Raw genomic sequence first — 17,281 nt, forward strand, 5'->3', positions numbered from 1 at the left:
TAGGAAAGATAAGTGGTTGGTGAACATACCAATGTGCTGGAAGAGTGACATGCCACGATTATATAGGAAAGAGGGCCTTGCCTCATGTGTCTTCATCTGGCTGGTCCTAATTTATATCCTTAAGGTAAAGCTGTATCATAAGTATATGCTTTTCTGAGTTCTGGGAATTGTTCCAGTGAATTACTGAACATAAAGAGGTCATGAGTCTGCTCTCAACTTATAATCACTGGTCATAAGTGTGGTTATCCTGGAGACCAGTATCTGAAATGAGGGTCATGTTAGGGACTGTGCCTTGAACTTATGAAATCTATGTTAACTCTAGATGGTATGCATCAGAATTGAACTGCAGATAGTAAGCTGTAAGAAAAATGACAAAAAACTTGAACACTCCACGTACAGAACTGACTGAGAGTAAGAGCGGCCTCTAGGAGATGGGATAAGAGGACATTACAGTGTTCTGTGGGAAAGACATGACGGTGGCTTAGACTAATGTGGCTGGGATAGAAATGTTCAGAAATGACTGAATTTGTTCTAACTCTAAAGCTTACTATATTTACAAGAGGTCTGGATTTAAGCTTTTTTTTGAGACAAGGTCTTGCTACGTAGTTCTGGCTGGCCTTGCACTATGTATCCCAGGCTGGCCTTGAACTTGCAGCAACCCTCCTGTGTCAGCCTCCTGAATGCTGGGATTACTGGTGTGTGCCACCACATCTGGATCAGATATAAGGTTTTTTAATGGCTTCACAGTGGCAACATTCTACTGCAGGGATATACTACACTTGATTAATCAGGGCTCCCATGGATAAACACTTAAAATGTTTTCTATTATTCTTTCTGTTCTAGATAAGGCTGCAAGGAAGATGCTTGCATCTGAACTGTGTACTCTTTGCAAGACTCTAGCTACACGACTCACTCTGAACTCAGAACAAAACACAGATCTGAAATGACCTAAATTTCCTATTTTTTTTTCTAAATTTAAGTATTTATTTCCTATTTAAAAGAGCTACAGAATTCTAAGAATTAAAAGTGTGAAGATCCTGAGAAGTCCTCTTGTTCCTGGTTCTTAACGTGGGAAGATGTTACAGTGGATATTCAGAATCTCCACAGGCACCTTTTGGTATTTTTCATTTTAGTTTTGTTTCTGTAGTACTCAGGATTGAACCCAGGGAAAGTGCACTGTCCACATCCTGTCTACATTTTTTCTTCTCTTTTTGAGACAGGGTCTCTTTAAGTGGCTAAATTGCCTAAGTTCAAATCCTGGGTTTGAACAAGTGATCCCCTGTGTAAATCTGAGAGAGCTGGGATTACAAATGTGAGCCTCCACGCCTTTTCTTTCTTTCCTTCCTTTCCTTTCTTTCTTTTGAGAGAAGGTCTCACTTTATAGTTCAGACTGACCTTGATCTCACTATGTAGCCTAGGCTGGCCTGGAACTCGGAGTGATTCTCTTGCCTCAGCCTCCCAAGTGCTGGATTACAGGTGTGAGCCACCATGCCTGGTTTTGAAAGAAACCTTTAAAAAAAAACAGACCATCTCCATCTCTGACAGAGTCTGGGAAAGTGGTAAGGGCTACATGTATCGTCCGTAAGATTCCAAGTGACCATAATTGAATCACTTCGAATAGCTTATTTTAGTACCTTCACTTCTCAAGTGAGAAAACTGAAACATGTAACACAGTGACAGAGCAAGAACTAGAGACCTAATAGATTTTCAATGCCTCCAAGCACAACATCTAAGCACATCAATTTCTCCCAGTCTTTGACAACATAAAGTATGACCATCACATTTTTACTTTTGCTAATTTATTAGACAAAAAATAAAGTATCTCACTACTGTCTACAGGATGATTTATTACAGAGATCCATCTGAGCTATCTTAGAAGACAGCTGGGATTTCTACAGTCATACATCAGGAGGGAAAAATAAATTACTTGAAAACACAGTCTGGTTTAATAATCATTAGCTCTTTTTTTGTTTCTGTTTTGGCACCAGGGAATGAACTCAGGGCCTTGAGCTTGTGAGGCAGGCAGCAGCACCACTGAGCTAAATCCCCGGCCCCACCGCTAGCTCTTTTTTAACTAATTAAATCATGATCTTATTTACTTCGCTTTCAATTCTAGAGAAGGCATTATAAAACGCTGAAGAATATAGTTTTCCTTGTTGCTCCTGCCTATACTGTACCTAAAGATCTAAGAAGGCTTTAAAGGAAACAATGAATCTTAGTTCTCTCATTCAACTTAATAAAATCTACTTCTTTTGTCAGAATCGTGACAATTTCTAAAAACTGCACCATTAGAGCCACTTAAGACTACACAGGACAGAAAGTTGGTAAAATGATTTTAACTGGCACTCTTCTAAGGACTTTTCATATATTACCTTGTTTAATTTCCATACTATTGAATAAAGATAGGACAGTTAGGAGGGACACAAAGGTTAAGAAAATTGCTCACAATTAAACAGTAAGTGGCAGAGCCAGGATCTGAACTCAGGCAACATGACTCCAGAACTGTTCTACGTCACTGTTTGTACATGTATGGCCTATAATCCATCTTTCCCGATTCACGTTTTCCCTACCATACCCCTAATTTCCAGGAGGCATTTCCCAAATTCTAAACCCAACCTAGTCACACAAGTAACTATTCCCATTATATCCTAACTCTAAACTTGTACCTGCCAAGTTATATTTAGTTATCTGTTTATATGTCTCTGTCCTTGATTAAGCAACAGATTTCTTGGATAGAAACTACTTACCTGTCTTTGAGTCTTTTTCAAGCATAGTGTCTGACACATGTCAGAAACCCAGGAGGTATCTGCTACATAAACACATGAACGCACACATCCTGAGCTCTCAACCTAGCAAACAATTTATTCTGTCTTAAATATCATCTCTCTGCTTAGGTTGCTTTCTCTTCAGGTTAACTTTCCCACCTTCTCCTTTCTCCTCTTTCTTGCAATGCTAGGGACTGAACCAAGGACTCATGGGTGTTAGGCAAGTGCTCTACCATGGAACTACACCCCTGGCCAGCCTTTCTGCTTTTCTGATTGGTAAATCCATACTCATTTTTGAAGATCAGTCCAAACAGACAAAGAAAAAGAGGTTAAGAGACTCGATTAAAAAAGCCACTTTTTTTCCTTTGACAACTCTACCCTGCCTTTCTTCCTGTGCTCAGCATTTTTCTAACGTCCACCACACCAGTGTCTGAGTTCCATTGTAATTATTCTTGAATTTCTACCATAAGCTATTCATTCAAGTACAGGGAGAATGTCCCATTAAGCTTTTTGTTTCCAAAGTCTAGCATCACGTCTGATCTACAACTGACCACCAATAAGTATCAGAAGCGGAAAAAATAAATAACTTGAAAACATAGTCTGGTTCAAGAATAAGGTATACAGTATTATTGTGAAATGAATGAATGCTGAAACAGCATGAAGATACTGTACAAATATTTGTTGTTCTCCCATGAGGAACAATTGACCTATCATAAAACAGCTGGTATCATCAACTCCATCTGAGAGAGTAGAAGAGTCAGCAGTGATATTTTTTCCTAGGATACCACAAGCCTTCAAAAAGAGCTCGCTTTAAGTGGAAAAAGTGTTGAAGCTGACTAAAAATGGATCTCATGATTAATGTGGATGAACTCAATATCTTCGCTATGATAAGCCAATCTTTAAAATGGATCTCAGTTTAATATAACTGTCAAAGCATCTGTCTAAACATTCCCGGGGAAAGAAAAACAATTGTATTGTGTGTGGAAATGAGGGGGAAAAAAACCCCCCAGATAGCCACTTTCACTTCACTGTTATAGAACAGTTTCTTCAAAGATCAGCAATGATGTGAGCTATTAACACTTCATTCAGACTGGTAAAGACTTACCTTAGGAACTCTTTGCTTTGTTCCCACAGGTCTCGGGGCTCTTCTTTAGTCATGTGCTTGTCTAGGTTACATACATTGGGTTTCTGGGAGTATAGCTTAAGGCACTGCTTCACCCAGTGCCACTGATATCCTGGGAGGAAGGGGTTGGGGATAAAAATAAATCCTATACAAAAGATGAGTGCGAAAAAAGGAAAGGGGAAAATTCTTCATTAGTCATTCATATAATTTCTTTTTTTTCTTCATTGAGTTTATTGGTACAATTTTAGGTATACAGTACAGTTACATTCATTATTGGGATCTTGTACCTTTACATGACAGGTCTTGGTTCTCATTTTTTCCCCTCATATAATTTCTTTTTGTTAACATCCTTATATCCTCATTCTGTCATTTGTTTCCCATATCCTTTTGGTTATGATTCAAGTTAATGAAAAGCTAGTAGGGTTTTTTTTTTTGCTCCCATACTGGTGATTGAACCCAGGGCCTTCTTAATGAGTTCTATCCCAGCCCTTTTTTATTCTGAGACAGAATCTAACCAAGTTGTCCAGCTGGGCTAGCACTTTGCCCTCAGGATACTGGGATTATAGGCATGTACCACAGTACCTGGCTGAAAAGATAGTAAGTTTTGATGAACATTAGACACCTATACTTATGGAATTATCTTTGGATTTTCTTGTTATTCTAAAGGGAAACAAACATTTTCCAAAGTTATCTTTCAATTGTGTTAACCTCAAGCAAGCCTTAGAACTTAATGTCAAAAGTCTACTCTCTCATTTTCACAAGTGTAACCATTCAGAGTCATCCAGAGCCAGGTGTGGTGTACACACTGGTAATCTCAGCATTCAGGAGGCCACGCAAGATAGGAGGATATTGGGCTATCTATTGAGTTCAAGGCCAGTCTAAACTACAAAACAAGAACCCGTCACACCAAAACAAAACAAGGTCACCCAAGACCTCTTTATTTTACTTACCACAGGAACAGTACTCTGAACTCTTATATTAAATTTAACTAAAATATACATTTAAAAGTCTTCATCTAATGAATGGACCACTAGTTATTAATCTGTTTTGTCTCTTGGCATCAAATTGATCCTTCTGTATTTGGATTCACAATGTGAGGTTAGGACCTGCAAACTAAATTTCTTTGCCAGCTGGCTCCTTGTTAACCTATGCCCACACAGGACACTAATGGATGACTAGAGTGTAAAAGGTGGTTCTTATGTAGCCTTGCCATACCACTAGAACCAGTCTATCTCCTTTCCTCATATTTTTAAGTCTGGGAGCTGGCAATGTAGTTCAGTGGCACAATGTTTTGCCTACCAGCTGTGAGGTCCTGGGTTCAATCCCTAGCACTGCCAAAAAAAAAAAAAAAAAAAAAAAAGAAAAAAAAAATCTAAGTCCTACATCCATGTGACCCCTCTTCCAAGCTCCTACATTTAATAATCTCAAACTGTTTTCACACTCTACTATAGGGATGGTAGCCTTCTCCTACAGCTGGTACCTCTATGATACTTCAGTGTTCCCTTTTTCTTTTGAGTTTTAAATATTATAATAATTCTCATTATGTTGTTAAATAATTGGTGATGTCTGCTTCCTAGACTAAGCCTTGACGAGTAGAGAAGATGATACGATGTAAATAACTACATAGCATGTATAATGAACAGATATTTGTGACTGATAGTTAAGACACCCTCATTTTTCTTCTCTGTAAAAGATGAATAAAATATTTAAATAGAATCCTATTCATGGTAGTCATTTATTCATAAAACATTCAACAAACATATACTATGTACCAGACACTTTATTAAGAATTAAACAGATGGAAAACTTAGAAGAAAGTATAAGTCCCCGGAGATAGAACAGTAGAAGGGTTACATCAGTAGTCCTTACAGAAGCCTGGCTACAGTGGAAAACAAAAGCTGAGGAGTCATACATGAATATAGAATTAAGAGGGGAGTTTAAGATTTTCGTGGATTTGTAAGACCTAAGCATGCTTACAGGCTGTGAAAGAGAACGTAATGAAGAATTGACTGCAAACAGAGGAAAGGAACAGTGCAAGGTCCTGAAAGAGATAAAATGTGAGATCATCGTAAAGGGTATAGCTCTGAAATGAAAGAATTTCTCTCCTGCTATGATTGGAGGATGAGAAGGAGAACATTTGCTTGTGGGGACCACTGAAAGATGAAAGGGTTTTTGCCCGATAGACTCAGTTTTCCTAATCCAGTAAAGAGCAAGGCCATCTCAGCAAATACAAAGCATGGTTGGGAAAGGATCCTGAAGAACAAATAGAAAACAATAAAATTACACAAAAGGCAATCATTATCTGCTAGTGTAAAGTCCCCTTGCCAAGGGATACTAAAAACACATGACAAGAATGCTTAAGGTTATCTGAGTTAAATGCAGGCAGTGATATACAGACCTAGATGAGGCTAGCAAACTTTTTTTTTCGGTCAAGAGCATGAAAGTAAATATTTCAGGCTCTGGGGATTATTTGGTCTCTTTAGCACTCAACTCCTCCAGTGTAGCAGGAAAACAGCCACAGATAATAAGCAAACAAATAGGTATGGCTGTATTCCCATAAAACCGTGTTTACCAGAATTTCAAATTACATGAAGTTTGGCAGAAAGGAACTTTGGCTGATATGACAGAAAACATACAGAAAATAACCTGAAGATTTCTCCACTATTCTAAATCATACTAAAAGCACCTAAAATTCTCATATGTCTAAGGGCCTGTGATTTAGCTTAATGGTGCCACCACCTGCCTTGCAAGCTCAAGGACCTAAGTTGGATCCCTGGTACTAAAAAAATTCTCGTTTGTCTAGATTCTTACAGATATGGAAAAAAATACAGATAGCTTACAGATGTTCACTGAGGACAGGGTGGTCACTGCAGTTATTAATCCTGGTTTACCATTTAATATTATCTATAGCATATACTCCAAACTAAGTCTAATGATCAAAGTTATTTACATGTTGGTTCCAAAGAAGTCTCATAGAGAAAAATTTGTATCAACGAAGAAAAACTAAAAGCTATTGGTAGATTTCATTATTGAGGCAGACTGTGCACCAATGCAGCAATAAAAGAGAAAGCCATTAACAGCCTGAGCAATAAACATGCTTACTGGATCAATCAGAGAAATTCATTTCAATAGCCAGCTAGTTTAACCACTTATCTGATTCCTTGTATGTCTTCAAGAAGTAGTATCTACCAGGGGTTGCTACTTTTGCATTTCTTTTAGCAGTTAAATCTTGAAATAATTTGTAAGAGTGATAAGAAAATCAGTATCTGGGGAACAAAGATATCAAAAAAACAGAGGTGACACTTGCCTGTAATCCTTGGAATGCTGTAGCAGGATAACAATTTTAAACCCACCCTGGGCAATTTAATGTCTTAGCAAAGAGTCTTAAAACACTTTTAAAGGGCTGTGGATGTAGTGCAAAGGGCCTGGGTTCAATCCCCAGGACCACAAAACAAACAACAAATACCTCCACAACTTATGATTGCTAGCATCATTTCACAAAATAAATAATATTGTACTATCTCCCAAAGTGTCATATTAAAGGAAGAATACTTCTGATCTAGTTCAAGCTTGAACAGACAGCAAATTCCTCTTTAGAAATTTCAGACAAATGCAGTGCAATTTTCCTTTCACTGGGTTAAAACTCTGCTTCCCTTTATCATGACACCTACAGCAAACCCCAAATCAGTGGGTAGTTTTTATTAAATACTTTATGGTGAATATTTATTGACTGCTTACTATGTGCCAATCATTGATTAACCACTCTACATATATATTCATTGCCTAGTATTTTTTTTTTCTTTTGGTACCGGGGATCAAACTAGGGTTCTTGCATTTGCTAGGCAGGTGCTGGAACCACTGTGCTAAATCCCCAGCCCTCTACATGTATATTCAAATTGAAACTTCAGAATAATCGTTAAGAAGTGGGCACTATTTTACACAATCCCAGATACATGGGAGGTTGAGGCAGGAGAATCTTGAGTTTGAGGCCAGAGTGAGCAAAATAAAAAATAGAAAGGAATGGTGATGTAGCTGTAGCTAGGTAGAGAATACCCCTGGGTTCAATCCTTAATATTACAAAAAAGTTACAAAAAAAATTTGCTCCAGGTCAGTTACCAGTTACTAGATGGTAGTACCAGTCTGAGACCAAGCAGCCTGGCAGTGGAACCTAATCCCTATCTACTACTCTTTACTCTTCCCCATTCCTTTTTGTGTCAGATCACTTTTTTTTTTGGTTTTTTTGAGACAGGGTCTCACTATGTAGTAGAGACTGACCTGGAACTCCCTATGCAGCCCAGGCTGGTCTCAAACTCACAGCGATCCTCTTGCCTCAAGCCTCAGCCTCAGCCTCCAGAGAGTGCGCCACCACGCCCGGCTCCTGTGTCAGATAACTTTTGAAGTGTTTGTTGTTGTCTTGCTTCTTACAAAATCCTCTTTTTGCTAGACTGTTTCTGGTTTCCAGACCCATTATCCTTTGGCTCCATCTGTTAGGCCCTCTCATCAACTGTAAAAGGAGACTGTTATCACTCATGCTTTGATTACATTTTTGTTTGTTTGTCTGTTTTGCTTTTCTACATAGACAGGGTCTTACTATGTGGTCCAGGCTAGCCTTGAACTCAGTGATCTTTCTGCCTCCTCAGCCTCTGGAGTGCTGGGATTATAGGTGTGTGCTACCATGCTTAGTAGGCCATAATACTTCTATCAAACTGCAATTTATGGGCCAGGGATTTAGCTCAGTGGCACTGCCACCTGCATCACAAGCCAAGGTCCATAGTTTGATCCCCGGTACAAAAAAGCAAACAAACAACCAAATGCAATTTATAATGGGAAGGAAGATGGGAAAATTCCTTAAAGACAGGAGGGACCAACCCAAATGATGTGGCTTTAAATAAGAAATCCTAGAACACCTCACAAAAAATGGTACACCAGTTTGGAAAGTACAAAATTGAAGTGGGGTTAGTAACAATGTACTTTGAATAAACTGCTAAGGGAAGAAGGCCTACATCAACAGAAAATCTTGGTCTTGTTGGGCATGGTGGTGCATGCTTGTAATCCCAGCACTAGGAAGGCTGAAGCAAAAGGATTAGTGTGAGTTCAATGCCAGCCTGGGCTACACAGTGAGCTGATTGTTGCTGTAACCTTTGTAGCTAAATAAATGGACACATTAGATAAGGTAAAATTTATGCAGTGCTTGACTGGAACATTTACATGTTTACTCCTTTCTCTACTTGCTCACAGCTCCTCCTATTAAATCAGAGAAATGACTGAGTGGTTCCACCTTGTCTGAGGTCAAGTGTACGCACCCGGATAGCCTTTGAGTCCATAGGCTTGCCACTTGCTGACTGGCTTAAGCCCTGCTCGATGTGCATCCTGCTCACTGACAGAGGACACACTTAACTGAGATCTGACCACCTGAAAGGAAGCAAACAAAAGTTAGAGAGATAAAGCTATTTTATAAGACTGGGAACCTCAATCTCAGAAGACATTTTTGGTATGGAGTGCTTAGGTTGGGGGTTTTTAATCTCAGCTGTACCACTTACTTGGCCTGGGACTGTTAAAGGACTAACTTAACTTCCTAGAAGTTTAGTTTGTTTTGTATGTATGTTTTGCTTTTTTTGTACCAGGGATAGAACTCAGGTCCTTGTGTGGCAGGTGGCAGAACCACTGAACTAAATCGCCGGCCCCCCCTCTTAATTTATATATTAACAAATACTAGAAAGTTATATAAAGTGTCAGGAGAGGAAAATTAACAAAAAGGTGGTTTGGCCTTCAATACTACTATTTTCTATGAGACCACACCTTGGTAATAGATTCATGAAAATTATTTGGTATATTGGAATATCAGTCACTGCTGCTCTGATTAATATACTGCTTCTGAGGCACCTGTGCCTGGCTGATGTTTATACAGAGCTATAAGGAATAAGCAGGCTGGTAAGGAAGAGAGTATGAAAAGAGTGTTCTAACCAAAAAGAAAAAAGTTTCAATAAAACACTTGGAACTCCGGTTGCTCAAAGTATAATAGTTTTACTTTTTTAGATGAAATGTTGATACTAGCATTTTGCTTTTGGCAGTTACTTTAATGTATTATGGCTGATGAGGTTTTCTTCGCACATCAAAGCATCTTATGGATGGTTCCACTCACTGTTTAAGACACCTAATATGCAGTTAAGGTAGGGTAGTAAAAGAAAAAAAAATATTCTTTCATGAATAATAAACTTAGATTCTGGCTTTTCTTAAATACATTAAGCGTCAGAGAGATGACCTTTTATCCTACAAACTTTTCTCATTATGGAGATTTCCAAATAAAATACCAACCAGTGACTGGTATATAACCAGTGTTTATAAGAGAATGACTAGTGAAATTGTCTAAGTCTTGATCCTCTGAAATTTCCAGGTATTCTGGGGTTGACAAAACATTTTTTCATGATTTTCTTAAACAGGCCCTAATTAACACTGATTATAATTTATCAATACCTATGAGCTGGTATGTTTGAATCTATTCTATCATATGCTAAACTGAACCAAACCACTCAACTTCTAAGAGTTTTTCTGCTTTCTCCCTTGCCAGGCTGTTAGCCCTCATTTCCCCACTTCTTTAATCAACTGGGTTGTGATATGAACTTCTCTAACTTGCTACTTTTAACCTGCTTTGAGGTGGGGAACTAAACACCAAAGCTTTCATACTCAACACACTATTTTTGTGAGTGCTGACAGTTTTGGGTACTATGCTGGACTCCGTGTCCCATTCTCAGGTGGCTTACATTCTAAAATTATGCACAATGGTAAAATATACATATATGCAGCTCAGTGAGGTTCTGAAGCACTTTCAGCCAAGGATGCTGTTGGGGGGTGGGGTGGCTTGAGATGCCTGGAACTGTGTATGTAGCCCAGGCTGGTCTCTGAACTCACAGCGATCCTCCTGCTTCAGCCTCCCTCGTGCTAGGATTATAGGCGTGTGCCACCATGCCCAGCAAGGGTGCAGTCTTATAAGGCATACTTTTTATGTTCAATTGAAGTTGCAGCTGGGTGTGGAGGTGCAGGCCTATAATCGCAGCATTTGGGGAAGTTGAGGTCAACCTGGGCTACACTGTGAGTACAAGACCAGCCTGAACTACATAGCAAGCCTGTCTCAAAAAACAAAACAAAACAACAAAAACAAAAAACACCAAATGAAGTTGCAGACAAGCTGAGTTCTAGACAAGTACAGAGATACCACAGCATTACAATCTATTGCTTGGGAAGAATGCCTCATTTAGACATCTGTGGACATGAAAGGCCTATTAAAGAACTGCATGTCCTCACTGTTAAAAGCAGTTGTAAAGAAATATAACTGCAGTTCAGTTGCGGTGTGCCCTGTGACACCTTTCCCCCATCGTGTTCCCTTTCTAAATTTTCAGGGGAAAACAGAGAAATAAGTAACGGCATTGGTATGTTATATACACCCCTTTGACATTTATTTTCAACTTGGGGAGATTATCTCAGAATCTTTCAATGACTTCTTGAAATAGGTGAAGAGACGTCTGGGACTAGTTTTTTTGCACAAATGGAACTAAGAATATAGGATCCCTCTCAGTTCTGGGATTAAAGGTTGTTTTTTTTTTTTTTAACTGCAGAATTCTAACAACAGCTACAAAGACGTTCTATAGGGTTTTGCACAAAACAAAGTAGAGCTAAAACATGTAGTTAAAGGGAAGAATAAACCACTAAATTCCCGGGCTCTTTGGACTGAGGCGGGGAATGGCAGTGTGAAGAAACCTGGAGCACAGCGCTTTATCACCGAAGTGTGACGGCTCGTGAGCAGTTCGAATCCGCGCCCAAGTAGGAAGGGGATCTCTGGAAGAGAGGAAGCCTCTCCGACATAGGTAATCTAGCAGATCAAGAGGCGCGCGCCGCTCCTCTTTCCGTACCTTTTGGGCCCCAGGACCCGTGCTGCGGCCTCCGTGGGCCGCCGAGAAGTCGATGACCCCTCCTAGGTCTGCTGTCCCAGGCCGGCTTTGCCGGTAGAAACGGAAAAGTTTCCGAAAGGCGTCTTCCCCGGGTTCTGTAGCCAATATGGCCACAGGACTCACAGCTGCAGCCATCTTCCCCATCTCGCGGGCTGAATGCTCTGACCCGGAAGCAGATTCCTCTGCGTGTGCTCTGGCAAGTTCTTCCGGGGTCACGACTCTGGGTCTTGGAGGAATTTTCAGTCTAAAGATGGCAGCCTCCGTAGCTAGGGGTGCTGTAGCGAGGGGTGCCTCGGCGCTGCGTGCGAAGGTCACTCCGCGGGTTGCTTTTGTCAGGAAAATTCCTTGGACTGCAGGACACAGTGAGTGATGGAGATGGAGACGGGCGGAATTCTTAGGTCCAAGGCATAGGCAAAACCCCGGACTTCTGCAGATAGTTTATGAATGTGGTGGCCGGATTGGAAGGCCGAACTTGCTCTTTAGCAAGCCAGGGCAGGGGAATTTTGTTTGTAAGAAACTGTTTAGGAATGCCCCTGAGCTTTTAGGTCACGAATTCACGGTCTCCTACAATTCAGAGTGATTTGGTGGAAAGGTTTATTAGTTGCGAATTTTGAGATTTACGATTTATAAGGGGCTGCAGTGTGGAGTTCAGAGTCAAGGTGGCGAGATTGTAGACGTGATGACGACATAAAAGGTAATTTCATTTAGTTCAAGGCTAAGGACCCGCTAGGGATGTAGTATAGTGGTAGAGCGGGTTGCCTATCATGTATCAGGCCCTGGATTCGAACGTCTCTTCACCTGCTCTAGATGAAAATAGGAACTAGGGAAGCGTTAAAAATAGAGGGGTCAGATCTTCTGACCCACGGCTTTTCGTGATGGCTTGAGGAGCTAATGATACAGTATGACAGAAAGCCAAGAATGATTTCCAGAGTTTTTAGAGTTGGTGAATATGTGTTTAGAATTTAGGCAGAGCTGGACGAGAGAAAGCAAGGTAAAAAGTTGAAATGTGTTGGAATTTGAAAATCTTGTGAGGTCCTGTCAAGCAACTGCATTGAGGTTGTACGTGGTGAGAAGTGGACTCCGAAGGCAGATTTCCTGGGTTAGAATAGCACCTCAGCTATTTAATAGTTGTATAACCCTAGTAACAAGCTAGTATGGGTAAGGGGCTCACGACTGTGCCTCAGTTTACTCATCTAAAAAATGGAGTCGATAATCCTTACCTACCTTTTAAGACTAAGGAGAGTATTAGATGAGTTTATATATACATTTTTTAGATTTGTGCTAGAGTGTGAGCACTCAATGAATGAGAATTATTTTCGTGGTCACTAAAATGAATGCTCATGGCCTAGTTTGGAGATAGTGTTGGAGTAATTCTGTAATTTTTTAGCAACTTTGATTTTTGTCATTTGGAATTTTGAGTTAAGATTTTTTAAAAAAATTGAATTTATTGGTACATTCTAGGTAGACAGTACAGTTACATTCATTACTGGGATCTTGTACCTTTACATGCCAGGTCTTGGTTCATCTTTTCCCCTTGTCCCCACTCTCCCTTCACCCTCTCCTCCCTCCCCTTGAGTTAAGATTTTTAAAATTTACTTACTACAATGTAAAAATCCATGTTCATGTTTCAGCAATATTCAGGTAAAGATCAGCACCTGTTTTAACTCAAGGTTTTAGATGTTTCAGGCCATAGTTGCTTGGCCTTGTTGCTTTGGACCTGTGGTAGCACCATGATGAGAGAGCGAGTATGAGCGATCTACTTATTCACTCATCCAATATTGAAACCTTATTGTGTAACACACACTGTAAATGTAGTAGTTTCTGTGCAGCTTATAGTATAGAGGTGGGTGGGACTAAGGAAAGTTATAAACATATATAGGTACTTTAGAATGAAGTTTACATGAACTAGGAGACACAGACAGGTAATATAAAATGTAAACCAACAAATATCAGTTATAGTTCAGAAGAGATCATGTAATTTTTTAACCTTTAATATTACATACTGTATTCTCTTTTATGGTATATAATTGTAAAGAGATCTCACAGGGATAGTACATTGTCTATTATAGAAGCCCAATAAAAGAATACTCAGTGGATGTATTTTGCTAGTTAGAATTTAGGTAGAAGGAGATAGGGGTACTGACACACAAAAGGAAGAGAACAACATGTGCAAAGATGGGATTCCACAGGACAGGACAGGACAGGATACAGAAAATTCAATTTGCTGTCCTGGAGAGTAACTGGGCTGGCAGTGAAATAAGGATGGAGGGTAAGGTGGGATTAAATCAACACACTTTAGAGCGTTTAACTCAGTATAAACTTAGGAAGGACTAGAAAGTTGAGGTTTTATTTGGAAATCTATTGGCTGACAACAAATTAGGTCATACTTATTTAACTTCTGTATGATCTACTTACAAGGGTTTTAATGTACACACCTGGAGTACGGTACCTAGTATAATGAAAACACTCCATAATTGCTGAGTATGGAGACTGCAGCCAGAGCAGCAGTTCATCTGCCTGTGTCCTCATCCCTACCAAGTGTGATGTATTACAGTAACATAGTCACTCCTGTGGCTGCTTGCTGAATCTTAAAGTTAAGGGAATGCAAAGTAATTTCTGTCTATAGGAAATTTGGGGATGCTGGGACCCTTTTTAGTTGCTATTTGTAATGGAGGTTGGAGAAAATGAAATATAGTAACTCCTTTAATATGTTGTCTCTCCTCCTACAGATGAGCTGAGAGAACACTTTGTTCAGTTTGGCCATATACGAAAGTGCATTCTTCCTTTTGTGAGTATTATTTTTAAAAAACTGTTGAGGACTGCTGGTGTAGCTCAGTGATAAGAGCACTTGCCTAGCATGTGTAAGGTTCTAGGTTTGATTTCCATTACAAAAAATTGTTACCCTCTAATTCTTGAATTTTTAAAAAATCAAAGCATATCAGCATGTTATTATCTAATGAAGCTGTTCAAGTCTTTATTAATAAAATTATCAACAATACTAGTTAAAACATAAAAAAATCTTTTTTTGTGGGGGGATGTAAGGTCTCACTATGTAGTTTCAGCTGGCCTTGAACTCAAGGTGATCATCTTGCCTCAGTTTTCCAAGTGCTAGGATTATGGGGTTACACCACCACAGGCAGCAAAAACTAAATTTTTTGGAGAATATTTTTTAAAAGTTCTAAAAATAAGATTTTTTTCTTGGTTGCCGTGTAAAAGTAAAAATGAAGTAATTTAGGACCTGAAAGGATCTTAAATGAAGCTTTGATCGTTGGTAAAACTAAAAAGGTAATTAAAAAAACATTAATTTCAAGTTAATTTACTCAAATTGGAAATTCTGACTCTAGTCTTAGGAATATATTATGCTATTTTTTTTTTTTTTTTTCGTACCGGGGATTGAACTTGGGTTCTTGTGCTTGCAAGGCAGGACACCGAACCGCTGAGCTAAGTCCCTGGCTCAGGAATATATTATGGAAAAAAATTTTTTTGAGACAGTGTCACTGTGTAGTTCAGGCTATTCTTGAGCTCAGAGGAATCTCCCTGCCTCAGCCTCCTGACTGCTGAGATTACAGGCATGCACCATCACTTGTGGCTGTATTATGTAAATATTACCACAAACATCTTTTATAATACCTTTACTTGCAGAATGGTTACATGGAGGTATTTATCAGATAGGGTGGTGGATCATTGGTGTATCATCAGAAACTTCCTATGTTCTAGGTTAATACTCAAAGTAAACTTTGAAGTCTGAACTATGAGCAGTATCTAAAACACGGTGTTTTTGTAAAGTATTACTTTGGTTTTAGTTTTTTGTTTTTTTTTTTTCTGCTACCAGGGATCAAACTCAGGTCCTTGCACTTTCAATGCAGGTGGCGGAACCACTGAGCTAAATCCCCAGCCCCAATAAAGTATTACTTTGTAATGAGACTTATGAGGACCTAGTGGTCATCTTCATTGAATAGGCATCTACCTCAGTATGTTTTTTATTGGAGGGCTGTAGGGTCAGGCAGGATATCTTCAAGCACACTAGAATCTCTTTTTGTGTGTCACAGATTGAGTGATAAGCACTCTGCACAAGTACCAAATGTTTAACCATATGTTTGGAATTATGTAAGGTGAGTATCTTTCCCACTTTTCATTGGGAACATGTAATGATAAAGGTAAGGGTGGTGATGACATTAATTGGTCTCAGAAATGACCAGATTTAACTAGGTTTGGGGTCTTGCTTTTCTAGTTCCCAGGAGTTAGAATTATCAGTGATTATAATTTATCCCTTATTACTATTAGCGTGGATTGCATCTAGAATAAGAGAGCTCACTACCCATTATCTTACTTGTCCAATGGCACTGGAAAAGCTGTTAACACTGGGATTTAGCCTTGGTAAACTAGGAGGGTAAATATATACTTTAAGCAAAGGTTACTGACATTTATTAATGTCTGCAGTATGATTTTATTAAGTGAAAAAGTTGGTAGTTTGATTTGAAGCTTATGGAAACTTACATTTTTTATTTTTAGGATAAGGAGACTGGCTTTCATACAGGTATGGGTTGGATTTACTTTTCTTCAGAAGAAGAGCTTCAGAATGCACTGCAACATGAAAATCATGTAATCGATGGAGTAAAAGTAAGTCTGTTTCCACATTTTATCACGAGCTTGCCATGTACCAAATAGAATTAATGGAATGACATGAACCTTGGGAAATTTATGCCTGACAAGCTTCTTTAATGCTTATTAAAGATTGATGGTGGTAGAAACCAGGCATCACATGCCTGTAATCCCAGCACTTTGGAGGCTGAGGCAAGAGAACCACTATTTGAGGCCAGGTTGGGCAAAAAAATAAATTCAAGGCCAGCCTAAAGTGAGACCCTGTCTCCAAAAGAAAAATTTGGTGGTGGTAGAGTAACAGGTTCTAAAAGGCCTGAGGAGGAAAGTACAGGAAACCCCTCTATTTTTGGTGCTGTGGATTGAACTCCAGGCTTCATGCATGTTAAATATGTGCTTTACCACTGACCTACACCTCCAACTAGAAGTCCCTTTGATGGTTAGTGATGTACATGTTACACAGAACATGGGAAAGAGTGTCCTTCCAAGTCAGGCAAATGGGTTGAAATCTTAGCTTTCCCACTTACATTATCTTGTTCTAAATTGACTTAGAACTTTTAATCAAAGTTCAAGGGATTCTTAATAACTGCTTGAGTCACTGGTGCTGAATCTCTTAAAAAAAAAAAAAGCATTCTTATAAAATACTGATTTTAATATTTTTGGAAACATTGCCTTTTCTTATACTGCTTGCTTATTTATTTACTTTATTTAGGTCCACGTTCAAGTTCAAAGATCAAAACTTTTGCAAGGGGATCAAACATCTGATGAAGATTAAGATTTCTGGGATGTTTACTACCCATTAATTAAATAAACACAAAAACACAAAAGAGAATTTTGTCTAAATTTTT

The 17,281-nt window shown here is 39.1% G+C and overlaps 2 protein-coding genes across 3 annotated transcripts in view; one reads left to right on the forward strand and one right to left on the reverse strand.

Annotated features, from left to right (window-relative positions):
- Nucleotides 1-11,994, reverse strand: part of Alkbh1 (alkB homolog 1, histone H2A dioxygenase) — a 24,220-nt gene extending 12,226 nt beyond the window's left edge. For both annotated transcript variants that reach the window (XM_010645587.3, XM_010645586.3), the window contains exons 1-3: nucleotides 11,796-11,994; nucleotides 9,192-9,300; nucleotides 3,871-4,033 (exon numbers count right to left, since the gene is read on the reverse strand). In XM_010645587.3, coding sequence (XP_010643889.1) covers nucleotides 3,871-4,033; nucleotides 9,192-9,300; nucleotides 11,796-11,978 — 455 coding nt within the window. In that variant the 5' untranslated portion in view covers nucleotides 11,979-11,994. The remainder of the gene's footprint in view (nucleotides 1-3,870; nucleotides 4,034-9,191; nucleotides 9,301-11,795) is intronic.
- On the forward strand, nucleotides 11,947-17,269 carry Slirp (SRA stem-loop interacting RNA binding protein). The gene is made up of 4 exons (XM_010645585.2): nucleotides 11,947-12,196; nucleotides 14,564-14,622; nucleotides 16,347-16,454; nucleotides 17,146-17,269. The coding sequence occupies exons 1-4, from the start codon at nucleotides 12,085-12,087 to the stop codon at nucleotides 17,206-17,208; spliced, it is 342 nt and encodes a 113-aa protein (XP_010643887.1). The 5' UTR covers nucleotides 11,947-12,084; the 3' UTR covers nucleotides 17,209-17,269.
- Nucleotides 17,270-17,281: the final 12 nt, after the last annotated feature.

Source organism: Fukomys damarensis, unplaced genomic scaffold, assembly GCF_012274545.1.
Source record: "Fukomys damarensis isolate Sample0158 unplaced genomic scaffold, DMR_v1.0_HiC HiC_scaffold_21, whole genome shotgun sequence".
Classification (NCBI taxonomy): Eukaryota; Metazoa; Chordata; class Mammalia; order Rodentia; family Bathyergidae; genus Fukomys; species Fukomys damarensis.